Source organism: Onychostoma macrolepis, chromosome 13 (assembly GCF_012432095.1).
Source record: "Onychostoma macrolepis isolate SWU-2019 chromosome 13, ASM1243209v1, whole genome shotgun sequence".
Taxonomy (NCBI): Eukaryota; Metazoa; Chordata; class Actinopteri; order Cypriniformes; family Cyprinidae; genus Onychostoma; species Onychostoma macrolepis.
The window spans coordinates 24,193,749-24,212,793 of NC_081167.1; the positions used below are offsets into that span (position 1 = coordinate 24,193,749).

At 35.8% G+C, this 19,045-nt stretch overlaps 1 protein-coding gene across 4 annotated transcripts in view; it reads left to right on the forward strand.

Annotated features, from left to right (window-relative positions):
* The window catches only part of adgrb3 (adhesion G protein-coupled receptor B3), a 154,423-nt gene that overhangs the window by 110,280 nt on the left and 25,098 nt on the right, over nt 1-19,045 (forward strand). For all 4 annotated transcript variants that reach the window (XM_058796225.1, XM_058796226.1, XM_058796227.1 and 1 more), the window contains 5 exons: nt 1,859-1,961; nt 3,030-3,073; nt 11,421-11,547; nt 13,420-13,523; nt 13,612-13,714. In XM_058796225.1, coding sequence (XP_058652208.1) covers nt 1,859-1,961; nt 3,030-3,073; nt 11,421-11,547; nt 13,420-13,523; nt 13,612-13,714 — 481 coding nt within the window. The remainder of the gene's footprint in view (nt 1-1,858; nt 1,962-3,029; nt 3,074-11,420; nt 11,548-13,419; nt 13,524-13,611; nt 13,715-19,045) is intronic.

Sequence of the window (19,045 nt, forward strand, 5' to 3'; positions counted from 1 at the left end):
TTATTTTTGTTATTTAAAGAGCGCGTTAGTAATATGCGCCTATAGGCGGATCTACAACGCACGTACACTCTGCTTATTACACACACAGCAGCACACAAACATGCCAAATATTAAAAATTAAAGGATTACAGTGTAAAAGATCATTATTGTGTAGGCTACATAAATATAAAAGTGCCTACATGTTACAATGGATAGTCATTGCATGTATCAGAATTAGGCTACCTATTTGCTCGCCCACGAGCAGCTCTGTTTCCTCTCTGGAGACGCGTTCAGTCTTTGCGCTTGCCGTGTAAATAGCGAATCCGCCATGGCGTGAGTGCAACTGGCTCTTAAAGGGAATGGGAGATGAGAACCTGATTGGTTTATTGCAGGTTATGCCCAAAACAAAACACACCCAATACTCATTAAAATAATAGGGACAACCCTTTTAGACCATGCGCCGCCGACCGTTTTTCCCGTCGTTAAACTAGCAAAAGTGGATTCGGACACGCCCTAAGTGCACCTGTGCTGTACGCTTTAGACCATGCGCTTAGATTGTTAAAATAGGGCCCTGTATATCCATTTATATCCAAAACAGTATTTAAAAGGATAATATCAAAATACGGGCTCACTTTTTTGATAGTGGGCCTGTGCCCCAATATGAAGTGCTAGAAACGTCCCCGGTGTTCCATGATGACATGATGGAGTACATAATTACATAATTAAAATTTTTTGATAAACTTCCCCTTTAAGAGTCTAGTGTTATTTCATGCCTTTCATGCTGTGTGGACATTCATGACACCATGCAACACCACTTCTGCTTGATTAAATCAAACCAAGAGGCTGGTTAACCATGCACGGATAATGTCTTTGATCCAATCTGTAAATTTATTTTGAAAGGAATAATATTTTCCTTTAGGATGATCTACTTACAGACAAAGACAAATTTATTTTCCATGGCCAAGTCTACTCAATTCATATGCAGTCTGAATAACATAATCAAAAGAGAGTGACAGACTGTAAAATAATGTCAGGAGTATATGTCTCAGATGTAGCATCTTTGTTGTTGCTTTTAGAAAATCTTTTTTCAATGCAGACTTTTGAGAAGCTACTTGTTGGGCATCCATTTTCTGTCTTTGCTTCCTTTTAAATGGACCATGAAATCATGCCCTAAACAGTTCAAGTTGACAAATGTTATACAAGGAAAATTGGTTTAGTTAGAGGAGGAGGAAGCATGCAAGGAGAGAGATGTTGAGTGTACTTGAATCTTAATATCAAAATGATTTTGCACCCCTGTTGCATTAGATAAGAGCACTTGAATGTTTGAAATTTATGCATAGCCAACCAATATTGGTTTTAATCATGAAATTAAAAAGTAATGAAGTACATAAAAGTGCTTGAAGTAACTTTTTGGGTCTAGTGATGACAAATGACTGCTTTTCATCTCTATGTGATCATTTTACCCAGAGGCGATCATTTCGAGTTAATCAAAAACTAAACAGATTTCAGTTTGTTGTGTTTAATATACTATAACTTTGTCCATCTTTAGAGTTGGATCTTGAATAATATTTCATTTATTTATAGTCTAATTATTTCACCCTCTAAAAAAATAGTCATATCATTTCTGGCCTCTGCTAACAGAAAATATCTCATCTGAAGTGAAATACCAAAAATCACGACCTCACACCGATTTTCTAAACTGAGTTCAACCTGGAAAGACAGTTCTGTGCTAAATGAGCCATTTCCATTAAAATGTGCAGAATGGGGAGTTTAAACAAAAATCAATGCTGATGATAATGGAAGTATTGAAATGAACGAAATTAGCATTTCTCATTCAAGCATGAACTGACTGTTGTGTGTGGTTTGATCTAACCCACAGGAATAACACTGCTGTGAACTCGAAAGTGATTGCTGTGACTGTCCGACCAGAACCCAGGGTTACAGAAGCCCAGCTGGAGATTGAGTTAGCTCATCTAGCTAATGTAAGCACCAGTCAGATCTCAACACGCTTCACAAAAACAATCCACAGAGGCTAATTAATGCTGACATGGAGGTCACATATTTTTAAACCTCCTGGTTTTGGACTCTTGTACTGTTTTATTGGTCTGTTGGTTTAAAGGAGCTTGTTAATATGCCATTTATTAATGGAAGGAATCTACAGCCTTTTTATCAGAGATCCTTCATTTATGGATGTCATCAAAATCCTTTAAATAAGTCGGATGAAGAATGACCTGCATCTTATGTGGATTGTTTTTTTTTTTTTTTAATACTTACTTAAAACTTACAAAATATGATATTTATTTATTTAATGTGCACAAAATAATAATTTGGCAAAAAACCTAATTCTTTTTTTTCCCCTTATAGAACTAAAGACCTGTGGAAATGGGGCTTGTTGTCTTTAACACAGATTCACAGAATAATCTATTATTTGCATCATATATGCATCAAACCAATCAATCTATAGAAAGCATCAGTAGTAAACACTATCTCACTGTCCATAGCATAAAAATAATGTTGATTTCCTATTTATAAATACTCGATTCTGCAGCAATAATTAAATTAATCCAAATACTTCCTATATAATTGATGTAAAAAAACAAATATGTTAATGTAATGAAACATATGGCCTTTTAAACAGAAACTAGAAGCAGAATCTGGGTGTATTTGAGCTGGATTCGGAAGGAAATGTGGTCTTCTGTTCCTCTTTGAATCACTACAGCCAATCAAAGGGAGCTCTACAATGCCTGTGTCATTTGTTTCAGGCTCATTAATCAACAGACAAATAGCAGTAATTAGTCCAATAATTAATTTGCCATCACTAGTTATTTCTCTCCTCATTGTGTCATCAAGATATGGCCCAGATGATTACAATGGGAGCTCTTTTCTCCACATGGCTTTTTCCCCCTTTCCCGTTTATCTTTTAAATAACGTGACTTATGCTTTGAGATATTGGCTATCATAGTGAAAATGTCTTTTTATTTGCATGTACTGTGATATGTCTAATCATTGTGTTGCTTGTCCAATCACAGTATGTGTTTGTTTCCTTGCAGGGAACAATGAATCCGTTCTGTGCACTGTGGGACAGCTCTATTATGTAAGTGAAAGTCAGTTTTATGTGTCCAAGATTGTGTTCTGATTTGTGAAAATGAGCCTTAAATACAATAACTTCATGGCCAATAATAAATTGTGGTGCTTGTTGAAATATCCAGCCATTGTATCCATGGAAACGTGTTTCCGCTGTCATCGAGGTGAAACGGTGGTTGACATTAGCAGTAATAGAATTTAGATTGTGTTATTCTCAGAGAATACATTTGATAGAAAAATATTTTGAACACTTGTGGTGCTGTCAGGCTCCTCTTATCTTTTCACAAGTCAACGTGAAATCAGAACTGACCCGATTTATTTTATAATGCCTGTCATTGGTCTTATTAAACATAATTCAAGGGGGAAAAAATGTGTTTGTAATCTTGAATCAAACTGATATAACTTGCTAAGCAATACAACTAAAACTGCTGATATTTCTCAATATTTTTCAGCCTTTTGCAATGTAATAATATTTCTTTACATTTAACATTTATTGATTTTTTTCATAGAATGTATTGTTCCACATTGAGGCTTGTTTTGTTTGATGTTGTTTATGGGAAAACTGACATTGTATTACTGAGAAATACACTAAGTTACTCTGAAAACATAAGTATCCAGATGTTATTCTGAGGAAACTGTCTCTCAGAATAGATCAAGGACCAGTTTACCTTAACATAACCTTTAGCTTCTGCAGGAAACGGAACTGCAGTGTGAGATTGTCACTTTCACCAGTGCCCTTTAAGAGACTGTTTGAGAAGAATTACTCCAGTGTCACTAAAGAATGAGTAAAAGATGAAACGGACAAATCCCCAACCACCACAAGGCATTGCAGCCGGCCCAGCTGCAATCGTTTTTATTGCTGGAGAAAATTATATGAGGGGTAACATTATGATGCTATAAACTTTATTTTCCCACTTTTTGAAGTGCTTTTCGAAAAAGTACTGTATATACACTACCATTCAAAAGTTTTGTTTTTTATTGAAAGAAATTATTAAGTCAGGGGTGTCAAACTCAGTTCCTGGAGGACCGGAGCCCTGCAGAGTTTAGATTCAACCCTAATTAAATACACTTGATCCAGCTAATCAAGTCCTTCAGGCTTCTTTGAAAACTACATGGTATGTGTGTTGGAGCAGGGTTGGAACTAAACTCTGCAGGGCTGCGGCTCTCCAGGAACTGAGTTTGACACCCCTGACTTAAGTCGATCAAAAGGTACAGTAAATGTTGCAAATGATTTATATTTCAAATACATTTTGTACGTTTGACCTTTGTATTCATTAAATTATCCTGAAAAAAGTCACTGTTTCCACAAAAAGGTTAAGCACTGTTTTCAGTCTTGATAGTAATAAGAAATGTTTCCTTAGCAGCAAATCAGCATATTAGAATGATTTCTGAAAGATTATGTGACACTGAAGAGTAATGCGTAACTTTACTCTATTTTTGATCAAATAAATGCAGCCTTGGTGAGCATAAGAGACTTCTTTCAAAAATATATTAAAAGCAATCTTACTGACCTCCTGGATGGTAGTGTACCTGTTGAACCAAAGAAACAAGTTTGATACATGACACGGGAATTAGAAACAGTGGTGGCCCAATATTTAATACTTGCTTTTGCGAGTATTTTTCTTATTTAAAGTGACATACAGTACATTTTCTACATGGAAGATCCCCTAAGGCATAGTTATGATGGATCATGAATCGATTCTTACTAGCATTAAACCTAAAATCTTTGGGCTCAGGTCTTAAACCGCTAACTTATTATGACCAGAGCAGCTTCTCTGGCAGTATCATGCAACGTCTCTTTGTCTAGAACAAATATTGTGTGATGGATTTTGTGGTGGATCTAATATTCTCTATTGTCACCCGTGATTGTGACTATAGCTCGTAGACCCTCTTTAGAGACATTTCATCTTGTCTTTGCTTTTCATCTGGTCCATTTGGATTTGGCAGCCTTTTCTCCTTTGTTCCCTAGCGTACAATTAATAAAGCACGTATTTCTTTTGGCTAGGCTGTGCAGAGACAGGTTCTGTTGAAAGGATGTTTTCCAGAAATGGGAGTCAGGTTTGAACACACAGGGATGTCTATAGTGCTAACAAGTTTTATTTAAATTAATAATTAGTGCTGTGTGTGCCATGTCATGCTGTTATTTTTCCTTTGTCATTTTCATGTAGTATTATTACATATTTTATTTCCATACAAGATTCTTTCTTAGTGTTCAGTGGCTATCCAGTTTAGAAAAGCATTAAAGAAATACCATAACAGTAATTATGATCTGAGTAGTTTAAAGTATAGTTCACCTCAAAAATGAAATTTTGTCATAATTTACATTTGTCATCATTTACATTTACCTGAACCTAATTTACATGCCCTCATTTTGTTCTCTGTACAATGGAATACTTGTTGCCTTACTGCTGTTTTATTTTATTTTATTTTATTTTATTTTATTTTATTTTAGTTTAGTTTAGTTTAGTTTAGTTTAGTTTAGTTTAGTTTAGTTTAGTTTAGTTTAGTTTAGTTTAGTTTAGTTTAGTTTAGTTTAGTTTAATTGCATGGGCAAAAACTAAACTAAAGTAAAAATAAAAATAAAAATAAAAAGTCATGCAGGTTTGGAACAACATAAGAATAAAAGATGATAGAATTTTCAGTTTCTGGTGAACTATCCCTTTAACATGTTTACCGTGTTGATTTGGGTTGTTTTGTTATGATGTTTCTCAGTAATTATATGATATCTGTATAATTCCAGTCATTTAATTATTTACTTATTTAGTCCTGTCTGGCCCATGCTGTAAATTGAAAATGGCTTCTATTTAATCTTAATCATCTTCAAATATGAAAATTACATGGTGCTTCTAAGGCAGTATGAGCCAGACCTCTGTGCGGTGACCGATAAGAACACAGAGAAATCGTATTTATCAAATTCAATTTTCATTGAATGAAGGGCCACCCGAGTCTGCCCCCTTGAGTGTAATTTGAGCCACTGGAATGGATTTTAGCCCTGTGGTATTATTATATGCGGCTTATAAAGAGGGAGGGGTCTCTGCCCCGAAACACTCAGGAATATAAACAGGCTTCATATTTGCTATTAAAAGAGAGCCGCTCTTATTAGGCTCAAATAATGTGGATTTCATGCCTGTTCATGATAAATTTAAATAAATTTGCTGTTGAGTTTAGTCTCTAATCTGTTTGCATGATTATTTATGTGGACGCATGTTCATTAATAAATTTGTTCGTTAGTGTGTTTACACTTTGCACAAAATCAAAATTGGCCTGTGCAAGCAAACAATTACAGAGCACAAATGCACAACTCTATCAGCTCTCTCTGGCATGATTGTGCATATTTTGAGGTGCAATTTTAATTAGCCCCAAGAGATTTTCTCAAACAACGAGGGAAAACAGCTGCTGATTTCGATGACATTCATATCATAACTATGTGCATCTCTTCTTGGAAGTCATTATGTGTACGCTAGTGTATACGAGCTCAGCGTGAACGAGAAATCTCATGTTTTTAACCTCTGACATCTCTGATTCAGGCAGAGTGGAACATTTAAAGGACTAAGTCACATAAAAATTCCGTCATTATTTACTCACCATAGTGTTGTTCGAAATCTTGTATGACTTGTGATAGTCTCATTTCCATGCATTTAAAATGGCTAGGAACCTGCCATACTTCCACAGAAGCACCAAGGAAGCATGACAAAAAGTCCTGAAATCATTCAATTGCTTTATTTAGGAAACATGTATTTTAAAAATTAGATGAACATTTACTCACCCTCAGGCCATCCAAAATGTAGAGTATGTTTCTTCATGGGAGCAAATTCGGATAAATTTCGCCAGTGGATCCTCTACAGTGAATGGGTGCTGTCATTATGAGAGTCCAAACTACTGATAAAAACATCACAATAATCGGTATAGAGTACCTGGATTTGTTTCTTACAAACACACAGCTTTTCACTTTATAAGATGTTAATTGATGGACTGGAGTCGTGTGGATTATTGTTGTTTATAGCAGCTGTGTGGACTCTCATTCTGACGGCACCCATTCACTGCATTGGATCCACTGAGCGAGTGTTGTAATGCTAAATTTCTCCAAATCTGTTTTGATGAAGAAACAAACTCATCTACATCTTGAATGGCCTAAGGGTGAGTAAATTTTTAACAAATTTTCATTTTTGGTGAATTATTGCTTTAAGTCACTATTTACTAAATATCTTGACATCCGCCTGGATCTCCTAGGCATGTTTATGAGAGAAGCTTGGGTACATAAATAAACTGAATCTTTTCAATGAATCATTTTTAGTTCAGTCCAGTTCACAGCACTGCTCTGAATTATTTGGTCATGAAACAGACTGATCTGATTCTTGATGTTGACTCAGTGAATCAATGATCCAGTTGCTGTTGTTAACAGCTCACTAGAGAGGAAGATTATCAGTGTATAGCGTCTTAAATTTGGTTTTGTTCTTCACACAAAGGCATAGTATGACTTCAGAATACTTGAAATATAGCACAATTTTTTAGAACCATTTTTGTGGTGCTTCTGCATCCTTTTGAAACTTGAAAGCTTTAGTTCCCATTTCATTGTAATGAAAAACAGGGCTGGTATAGTCTATTGCATTTATTGTTTGGTTTCAAGAAAGCAAGAAAGTCATACAGGTTTGGAAAAACATGAGGTTGGAGGACAAACTGAGGTTAACCTGTGTCTAGACTGAATTTCTTATTCATTTTCACTTGAATTCTTGTTGTTGATTGCCATTAACACTGTATTTGTGAGGAAAACAATGAAGCTTGTTCATTTTGCAAGAAAGTAGTAGGTGCACAGAAGCACTGTTTTACAGAAACAATTATGGTAATGAGTAACAGGAAAAAATGGAGGAAAATGTGTTGTGAATACCTGAAGTCACCATTACAATCCTGTTTGCTTGTAAGCTTTGTTCACTTAAATGGCTTACATTATCCTAAACATGGCTTCAGGATAGCATTTGTATATAATCAGATTCAAAGTATTTCTTCCCCATCCCAGCACAGTTGATGAGCGCTTTCTCCGAAGCTATCAGGAAGGTTTGGTATATGCCCCAGCACTGTGAAAATGATAAGTTACCTTGATTTAAAGGCAGAATCTTTCTCTCTAAGACCAAATGTTGCTTAACTCTGCATCGGTTATGCAAATTCTCGCTTGAATACTTACAACTCTATCAATTTTCACATGTATGAAAAAGCACAGGAGGGCCACACTTGGCATGAATCTCCATTTTTTTTCCTCATAAAATATTCAGAAGACATAGAGGTGATTGTTGGAACAGCAAAGGTCTTGTATTGGTTTGCCATTAGCTCTTTTACTAAGAGTAGCCTTATGTGCCTTTTTTCATATTCAAATCTACTTTTCTTATTCATTCATTCATTCATTCATTCATGTATTCCATATGTAGCGGAATTCTTGGCCTTGAGTTTCCAGCAAAAACATACAAAATACGGGAATCACAGAATCTGTATAAATTTTGATGACCTTATGTGGCATTAACAGTCTGTGTTGGTTTATGGGTAGCTGACTTGGGCAAGTGACAAGTACTCAATATAACATTAATTTAAATCAGTATATTTTTTATAATTAGTATGATCATTTATGACCTTACATTAATTGAGAGAATACATGGAATATTTGTTCTTTAAAAAATTAATTTGTCACATAACAGGGCCATTACATTTAAAATTAAGTAGTGATGTTTGAAAATGGATGTAGAAATATGGAAAAATGCTTAAAAATAGTTCTATTTCTATCCTAAAATTTAATTAAAGTTTCATACATTTTTGGATCATTTGTTTCATGCATTTATAGAATTATTACTGTACCTTTTTTTGTTCTACCTGTTCACTTCTTGAAGAAAATTGACATCAGGAGGAATTATTAAAAAGTAATAGCATGTTTAGTGCTATGCAACAGATTATTGCATGATTTCAATGTACAGTATATGCTATGAGGCTGTTTGTTGATTATTTTGTTTTATGCATTTTTATAAAATATAATTTTCTTGATGTTGGAGTCAAGGACTTAAGATGTGTGGTTGATGAGCATTTTGTGCTATATTTTGTCAGATGCACAGTACTACTACTTTTTAAATACCGCATTGAATTAGGTGTATGCTGAGTTACTTTGTGCAAGTGCCTTTAAAGTATTATTGTTAGGCTTATGTATAAAATGAACAGTCCAAAAATAACTGCAAAGCAGACATGAATAGACCACTGATTGCAACGTTCCAGCAGTTCAAAGCACACAGCTTCCTATATTAAGTGCATTACTGACAGTAACCTGGCATCCAAACAGTACAACTGATATAAAATATAAAGGACGTATTGAATAAGAAGAGTAAGACAAATCCTCAAATGTCAGAATTGTACTCAAATCTGATTACAGTGTCATTCTGCTAGCCTAAATGTAGTGATTCAGTACCATGGACAGTGCTGCATCTCGGCTATTAAAAGTCATTAGTCTCTACTCGTACAATTGCCTAGAAACCGAGTCTATCTTGAGCCTAGCGTAATTCATACACCCACAGACTCCTCCACAGACTGTGTGTCTTTCAAATTCCTCCCAGACCGGAAGAGCCAAGTGAGTAACAAGAGAATAGATGCAACTAAATGGAAAATAAATTGCCTTCTCCCTAGTAGAAAATATATAAAACTTCCATAAATAAGCCATGCAAACTGGAATTACCAAAGTAACGTTTTGTTTTGATAGTTATGATAAGGTAATGTTGCTTCTTTCGTGTCACACAGTCAGTGATCAGATGAATTGACTGCATATTGAGTGCATCAAATCAAATTGGTTTGCTGATACAGTAAACCACAGCAATCCATTCCACAACGTCCTAATAAACGCCTGGAGCCAGTCGCTATCGGCTTGCTGTCGATGCGGTTAGATCGGACAGGGCCGCACTCCGTCTTCCATGAATGAATCAATCCAGCCTGATTTATGCCGTACGCATATCTGGAGCTAAATATGATCCAAAACCAGGAGTCATTTGCTATGCATGAAATGCCTTTGGATCATTACACATCATTAGTTAATGCACATTCAGGTACTTAGAAATGTCATGAAATTTTCATGTGAATCATACATTTTCATATATGAATATATATGAAAGATATGCTATTGTATAATGCATGTTACTCTCTTTTATTGAACGTTATTATGCATGTTATCCATGCATATAAAAAAGTGTGAGTTTTAAAGCTTAATTAAACCTTGAAAAGAGAGCAAGTGCTGCGGTTTAATTATGGAGATCCTCATAGCCTTCCTCAGGGAAAAGTTACTAAGGATGTCATGTCATACAGCCTCCTGAAAAGGGCTGTATTTGTTATGCATCTTTTGGAGGCACTTTAATTCAATTTTGCTTTTATACTACACTGATTATATTCAACTGGTTAATCATAATACTTCATAGCTGTTGACTAACTGATTTAGTTATACTAGAGGTTCAATATAAATATTTTACACAAGATAAACAATGTTATCAAACATTAATCAGTTATGCTGAGTAAATACAAACTTGGATGATGTTTATCAGCTTATTTAATTATTTTAGCCTTAAATAATTTATTATCCAGCTAAGTTAAGTAAGATTTATCAGCCTGATCTTTAGACGTAACCACTGCAATATCAGCCGAGATGTGTAAGCATTAATAAATAGGTGAGATGTCTATTCTATCATTTTGCTAGCCAGAGAAGGAGAAATTGGCTGCTACCATCCAGCCCGTTTTCACGGGGTGGTTAACGTTTAAGCTCCGTTTTTCCCTGCCGTTTATGTCTCGGGAAAAGCATATTGGGAAATCAAATGCTCTAAAATGGGATAAACTTAAGATATTCGCGAATAAATGCCGAAATCAGGATGAACGAACAACAAACGGGGACTATTTCTGAGGCATCTCCCCCCTCCGCTGTAGCGCGAGGCAGGAGGCAAGAGAGTATCAATCTGATGCCGTCCGCCGTTTCTAGGCTGAATTTTTCCCTCAGGAAAGCGTCCAAAAGGCGCTAATTAGAAAAGCGAGTGGAAATACATATCGATAGAGAACGATAAGCAAAAGCTGAAGCAAAACGAGAGGAGAAGCGTCAAAGGAATCGCAGGTTCGGGTTTATTTTGTTGTGTGGTGTGAGTGTATCTGTGAGCAGCGAGTCGTTCAGCACCACAGAGCCTCAGCGCTTCAGTCGCACTCAGTACGATCTGCACTAAAATGCGTTGCGTTTACTTTCTGTCGCTTAAGTAAGAAGTGAAGTGGATGAGATGAGAGCGCAGTGTTGAGGATTTAGAGTGACGGATTCACAGAGAAAAAGCTTGTTAAAGCGATTTAATCTTGTCTGTGTTGTGTAGGAACGATTCTTGGGGCAGCTGGAGCTCTAAAGGATGCAGAACTGTGCTCACCGATGCATCCCACACCAAATGCTTATGTGATCGGGTATCTACCTTCGCCATTTTGGCTCAACAACCCAGAGAAATAGTAAGTATTGGAATTGTTTTCTGCGGGGGATCTCAAGAGATGCTGTATTGATTAAAATGTGGGTTGTAATCAGATGGATGTTTAATAATTTACTTTAATTATGTCATGTTTGATTATGATAGAAATCTACCTGTGCAAAGCTTGTGTATATGTGTGTGTGTGTGTGTGTGTGAGAGAGAGAGAGAAGAGAGCTCAGAATCTCCCGTTTAAGTAATTGCCATTAAATATTTATTAAAATAATAACATTTATTCATATTTTGTAAATATATGTATATATTATTTCTTTTAATATTTTAATTATGGCCCCACTATCTATTAAAGCTTCCCCCTTCACAGACTGAAGTAATTTGAGAGTAAAAAGTAATACTGACCATCATAATCTCTATTTTATCTTTCCTAAATGTTGCTCAAAGCATTTGTGTGTGTTCGTATTTTTATATGTTCACAATTGAGATACAGGAGCATCAGCTCTGGCCTCTTCAATTTCAGTATTCAATTTGCTACTTACATTAATAAAACAATTCTTAGCTGTGAGATATTATACTGCACAGATATACCAGGGCTGCGCATAAAAATTATGGCTTTCATATTATGCAATAATGGCTTCCTAATCTCTATTACAGTTCACTATCTTAGGTTAATGTATAATATTAATCTTTCTTTTGCCTTTGCTACATATTGCTCAGCATTTATATATGCTATACCATCAGCCATCAGCTGTGGTCTCTTTACTAGTGGATTCAGTAGACAGCAAAACATGGCTGTTTTACCCTACATAGTAAAAGGCAGCCATTTTTTTTCTCTGCCCATGTGACCAGTCAGTGAATAAATGGCTCCCGTGTGAAAATGATGGTGTTGTCTGCGTCTCAGTGATGCAGCAGGGGCAAAGTTTGATAACTCCTATCATTGCAATGCACAGCTGATATGTCACAATGACTTGTGACTCCTGGGAACTGGATTGAGGGGGGTTGTCAGATGGAATTCTGAGGGAAAAGGCATAAATAAATGGACTGGATGTGCATTGTGAGGGCTTAGTTAAGGCTTGTGCAACTAATACAAGCAACAATTTAAAATGATAGGTAGCCATATGTGTTCTGATGAAATACGGATTGTGAAAAAAATGATGGTCAACATCCATTGATTCCTACACAGTCATTTAAACAACAGAACAAGAAACATAAGCACTGGAACAGTCCAGTCATATAAAAATGATTAGGAAAAACTGTAACACTTAATAAGTCCGCAAAAGTTTAACCTTAGTTAAAAGAGCCAATCGCAAAAGTCCCACCCTACAGTTAAAAGACCAATCACCTTTTTCATAGAAGCATTGCCTGTTTGTTCACTCTTGAATGTGCATTAATGATACCATTATTTTGCATGATGAATTTGTGACAGCATTGTTATCATATTTTATTTTTAATTAGAATATAACATTAACATTCAGTTTTGGAGATTTCCATGTTTTCCAATTCAAGAAGCCGTTCTTGCATGTCTGGAAATACCTGCCCGGGGCATTACAAAGATCATCTCTGAATAGTCTGACTTGCTTTAAAAGAGATTATGTTTTTGAGTTAATTATGCTTTGTGGCATTAAGCACCGACCTGTTGATAATAAGCACTGTGCATTTGAATGAGGCTAAATACATTTTATTCATGTGAAGGGGAGATTGAATGGGGGGAAAATGAATTACAGACCAAACCAAAAAAAAAAGGCTCGTCCTTTAATCCTCTAAATTTGGGCAGTATAAATGGCCTTGCTGCAATAAGCAAGCATCCTGTAATGTGCTTTATTACCAAGCACTGAAATGGGCTTTTATTAGTGGTACAAGGGTTTGAAAATCGCTCACTGAAGCTCTTGCGTGTCATTCACAGGCTATGGAGTACTCAGGGGTTCCATCTGTAACACTAATAGTGGGCTGTGGTCTTTCCTGCCTGGCCTTGATCACACTGGCTGTGGTGTATGCTATTCTATGGAGGTAAGTGCATAGACGTACAAGGCATATTACAAATAATGCACTTTGCACTTTTGGAGGAATGCAACTTTGATAAACAATTTATTTTCAGGTACATCAGGTCGGAGAGATCAATCATTCTGATCAATTTCTGCCTTTCAATCATCTGCTCCAACATCCTGATCCTAGTTGGACAGACACAGACACATAATGCGGTAAGTATTTACATTTTTATCTCTATAAAGTGTTTTACTCGAATATTGCCAGATTATGATATTGCGATATAGGATTAATGAACATTGATTTGTATTTGAACAAAATGTCCACTCTGGATTCTCATATTTATTTCTCGGCTTGCGTGTGGGCTGATTTTGCAAGCTTGTCTTGAATGCCAGACAACTTCTCTGCACTAATATTATGCCGATCTAGACATTTCAGGGATTATAATGCAAATGAAACACTGCTTTTACTTAAAACTGGTGGAGATAACTCAGTCTGCTGTTTGTATATCATACCACCCCACCAGATTGTTTTAATTCCTCTATTTTGAGGCATTGTGACTCACTTAAATTCAAGCTTGCTGCCCTAATTTTCGCAAGTGACCTACCTACCTATCCAGATGTTCCAGTCTTTGTGTAGTGAGCTACATATTTTGTTATATGCTATATTGTTGTGTTTGTATGAACAAATTACATATATTGCTTACCACAAGGAAATAATGCACTGTACATATTTTTATATGGTTATATTTTTATACTCACATGCTGATTAGACACTGGACCCCTACATTTGTGCAAAGAAACAGTTTAGGTTCATTTAGCAACTTCTGGCTCATGAATTGCTTGTTGCAGATCAATTTAAAATGAACCTAAATGAGCCAGTTGCTTATTTTTAAAGGCATGTATTTAGAAGATTTTTATTTGATCTAAAGAAGCGCAATTTATTATATGATTCCTTTATTGTTCATTTGAAATATGTCAGACAAAATAGCTTCTTCCATGCATTCTCACCATTGTTTATCAGTATACTAGATTATATATGAGTCTTAAATTAGTACTCCACAAGCCACAGAAGTTATTTTTAGAGAATGAGTACATTGCTCTGTGTCCAATGCCAAGGAGAAATGATGATGATGCCTGATGTTCAGAGCCACTAAATACATTAGCCAGAATCCAGCTGGCCGTATTCTGAATTATACAATGAAAATGCAAAATGGACAGACACGGGTCCGAGACACAAAAGATTGTGTCTATATAAACCACAAATAGAATAGACATGACTGTGAAATTATTATTTTTTTTGCATCTATTTTCTCATACAAGAGACAAAACTTGCATTTTTGAATTATTGACATTGTTAGATGCGGCAGTTCCGTTGTTTTAACCTCAAAATCCCAACCATCCTAACTTCTTTCCAAGTAATCGGCTTCCCTAAAGACTAGACGTTCTTTGATCATCAAACAGGTTTTTTGGTTGAGCGCAGATGCTGTTCAGTTAGGGAAGCAGTGATTGAGAATTGTCTGTTTGATACATTGCATTATTTGCAAGACTAAATAAAATTTATCCTGTGTATGATGATGATCAGTAGATATGCATCACAGTAAACTTGAAGCAAAAGTGTTCACAGTCCAAATGGTTCAGTTATGTAACAGTCTCTCTGCAATATCCGGAGCCCATGTGAATCTGAACATTTGGTGCCATTGTGAATGGAACATCTAAAGTTCAGGATCCAGGTAGGGTGAAAGCATTTTAAAGCTCTTTACATGTCTGCAATTAGTTTTAAAAAGGACTAAATGGGCTCCCAGCTAAATGGAAATGCTGAAAATGATGAAAATGATTTTTTTTTTCCAGCTCACAGTAAGGAGATGGTGTATATAAGTCATTCAAGAAGTAATTATAAGATGCAGATCCTGATCAGTGGATCCTAGAGTCAAATTTTCTCACATTCACCATTTCAAATTCGACATCAGAGATGATTGGATATGGGAAATTGCAGAACTTCGGAAGAACAAAGATTAATTATTCACTCTCACGCTTACAAACGACGCTCATTTGCCCTCGTTTGAGTAAACAAGATAAAAGAGGTTGATTTCTCACTGCTCAGGACTAGCACAGCTGGTGGTTTTTGGTTATCATCAGAGGAGGGTTTACACAGAGTGGAACGTTATTCCTACACTGCCCACACAGATAGGGCTTTTGAGTGAGTCAACGCCGTTGCAGGAATAACACATTACTCAGTCACACAGTCAGACATTTCGGTACAGGCAGCACAAGGCATGAGCTTTTTCCAATTCTAATTCTAACGAGTGTTCTGGGATGGAAGGAAGTAAATTCCCAAGGTTAAATTTCCTGTTACAGTAAATGGATCAAAAGATGACATTGTCTGTAGCTCCGTTCCAAAACCTGGTGGGTTGATTGACTAGCGTTCCTCTGACTGCACCTTGAGGGTGTATGGGTTATAAAAGCATGCATTTAAGACAAACATAAAGGCTTTAATTAAGCTGTTTATTGGCTCTATAAAACATTTTAAAAGGCCAATGTTTTCTCTTCTTTATAGTAATGTTTCTGGAAATTATTCAAATTATTTATTATGTAATAAAAAAAGCATTATTAAATAATTCCAATAAACAAAAATATGCATTGTTATTTAAATAATAAAAAAACCTAATATATATATATATATATATATATATATATATATATATATATATATATATATATATATATATATATACTCACTCATCTTTATATATATGTATGTATATACATACATGTATATTATATCAAATAACTTCTTCTCATACACCTGAATCGTTACAGGCATGTGCATAGGACATCGACACCTGCTCAAAAAACAGTCTTAGTTTCCAAAATCTTTATATTTATTTAAACAGCAATGCTTCTTCAGGTATAGATTGGTTGTAAGACAGAATATTCCTGTTTAAAAAAAATATGAGGATTTTTAAGGAAGGCTTGGCAGCATGCAGGAAAGTGTTCTTTCCATTTTTAATATTTTAGAGACTCAATAATTCTAAAACAATCTTTGAAACAATGAAAACAGAGGTTTAGTTTAAAAGCACTTTTATGAATGTAAAACTGTACCATGAAAATGTACTGAATAATTAATTTAAGTAATGTACAGTACATTACTCATATTAATTATTGAATATATTTTCTTTGCACAGTGTAAAATTCGCTATTTTGTATTAATGCTTTTTAGTTTCTTTCCACCCATCCACCACGTTGTATGAATATCTTCACTAAGCGCATTGCGGTGCCTTGTTCGTGAACACTATATGTGATACTGTCTTTAGAATGCAGCCAAAATTAGATATTTTAGAAGGCAGAATAGTTTTGCTGCCTACAATTTGGAACAGCTTTTGTGTTTGGGAGCATGCCTACAATGCCTTAAGGTTTTGGAACACAGCTTTGGTGGGTTGCTTCCCATTAAACATGTCATTTACATATTTGTGTGTTTTTTTTTTTTTTGTATTATACATGCATCTGCTTTGGCTTGTTGTGGTACAATGTATCGTTATTGACGTCATTGTTCTAAGAACGTACAGCGCAAGTCTTGATGACAGCAGTGCGGCAGGTCCGGTCTGCCATTAATGGACCATAATTACATCTGGACCTCCGCTCTGTCTACATCCAAGGCATCAGTACAGCATTTTAAACAGTCAGTGCGTCTGTGTTACCATGACAATAAAATGTCATTCTCTAGAGTATCACTGTCTTGCCAGTTCTCTAAAGCAGCAATTTAGAGTAATTCCTGCTTCATCACGCTGGTGGAGAAGATGTATACGTGTTTCAGAGGGTGCAGGTTTTCGCCTCCAGATGGAGGTCGCACATATGACGTGATGGTCATGCGAGGAAGAGCACTCAGCCTGCGGCTTCTCCAAACGCTGAACTGAACTGAAGGCCTGTCAGTGCTGATCATACACACTGCCATCTTCTTCTTTAATTCCACACCACATCATTTTACATTTAGCATGAGGGAGGGTTCAGCATTTCTCCCAAATGACTGCAAATATTCATTTCTATTTGTGAATTGGAAATGAAACGACGTTGACCCATCCACAACCATCATTATAAGCAAAATCTGTATTATAGAATGATTCTTTTTTTGTGTGGAACAAAGGGTTGACATCCTCATTGCATCAAAGATGTAAAGCGTTTCTGCTATCCTCCCACGAAATGATTAAGGCGCTGACAACAGTTTAGTCCCCTGTCAGTAATTTAAAATGTGCTTTTCTTTTTTCTGGTGTGTGGATCTTCATAAGCTTTGACTAATGGCAGCTATGAAAGTAGACATGCTTATACCTCGTTCTATTGGATTGCAGGTTGTTAGCGAATCAAGCAGGTTTTTGGACTGTAATACAAGGACATGCAAAGAATAGGAACCTTTGATAGATGCTCAATACAAACCTGCTCTTAATAAAGGAGCTTTTTCAGCTGAAATGTAGCACAGATATAGACCGTTAGTCGATATGTTTTTTTTGTGCAATAGACCATTTATGAGACCCATGAGAAATCATGATGTGTATTCTGCTAGTGTGTGTTGAGATGAGAGCTGAATACATACGGTCTGTGCTGTAGTTCTCTTAAGAGAATCAGCCGGACAGACGCAGAGTCTGCGCTTATTCCATTAGCAGCACCTAAAGTGTCTTATGGGGCTCTAGGATTATTAAATGGTGCTCCGAGACTTCCTCTTATCTCTCGCTGCAAGAAAAGGTGCCATTTAATCCAGTGGTGCGTTGTGAAGCATCCGAGTGCCAGTATGTATGTAGCTGTCAGTGGAAATGAAACGGCAGATTTATATGAACCAGATTTTATTCACTTTAACTTTTACTTTCAATTTAAAGTTAGCCAAACTTAAAAAAGAAGTGTTAAAGGAGACTTTCAGGTATGTCAGCCTTCAATTATCTGAGTGGAGTTTGGATCATTTAATTGAGCTGAGGTTTGGCAGCCACAGTATTATCTATCTATCTATCTATCTATCTATCTATCTATCTATCTATCTATCTATCTGTCTATCTATCTATCTATCTATCTATCTATCTATCTATCTATCTATCATCTATCTATCTATCTGTCTATCTGTCTATCTGTCTATCTGTCTCTGTCTGTCTATCTATCTATCTGTCTATCCATCCATCCTATCCTCTCCTATTATTCTGTCTGTCTGTCTTTTCCAGCGCTAACCGCTGTTAATATCTTATTAATATTTAGAATACATAAAACATATACAGTCTTAAAACCTTTTTAAAATCTTAGGAAAGGCTTTGTCAAGCCAACATGACAAGTCTTGACAAACTTTGCTTTTTCTAGTTACAGTTCAATTCAATTCATTTGAATTTTACTTCCAAATATTCAAATTGCTATTCTGCAATTAAACTGGAATTCAGAAGTCAGATTTGTATGATGCACAAGCCTTTTGAGGTCAGCCAAGAAGGAAATTTGTTGCAGAGACCAAGTTATTAGTAAAAAAACATTTAAGTTATTATATTTTGATAGAAAATAGCAAAGACATTTTTGAATAATGTG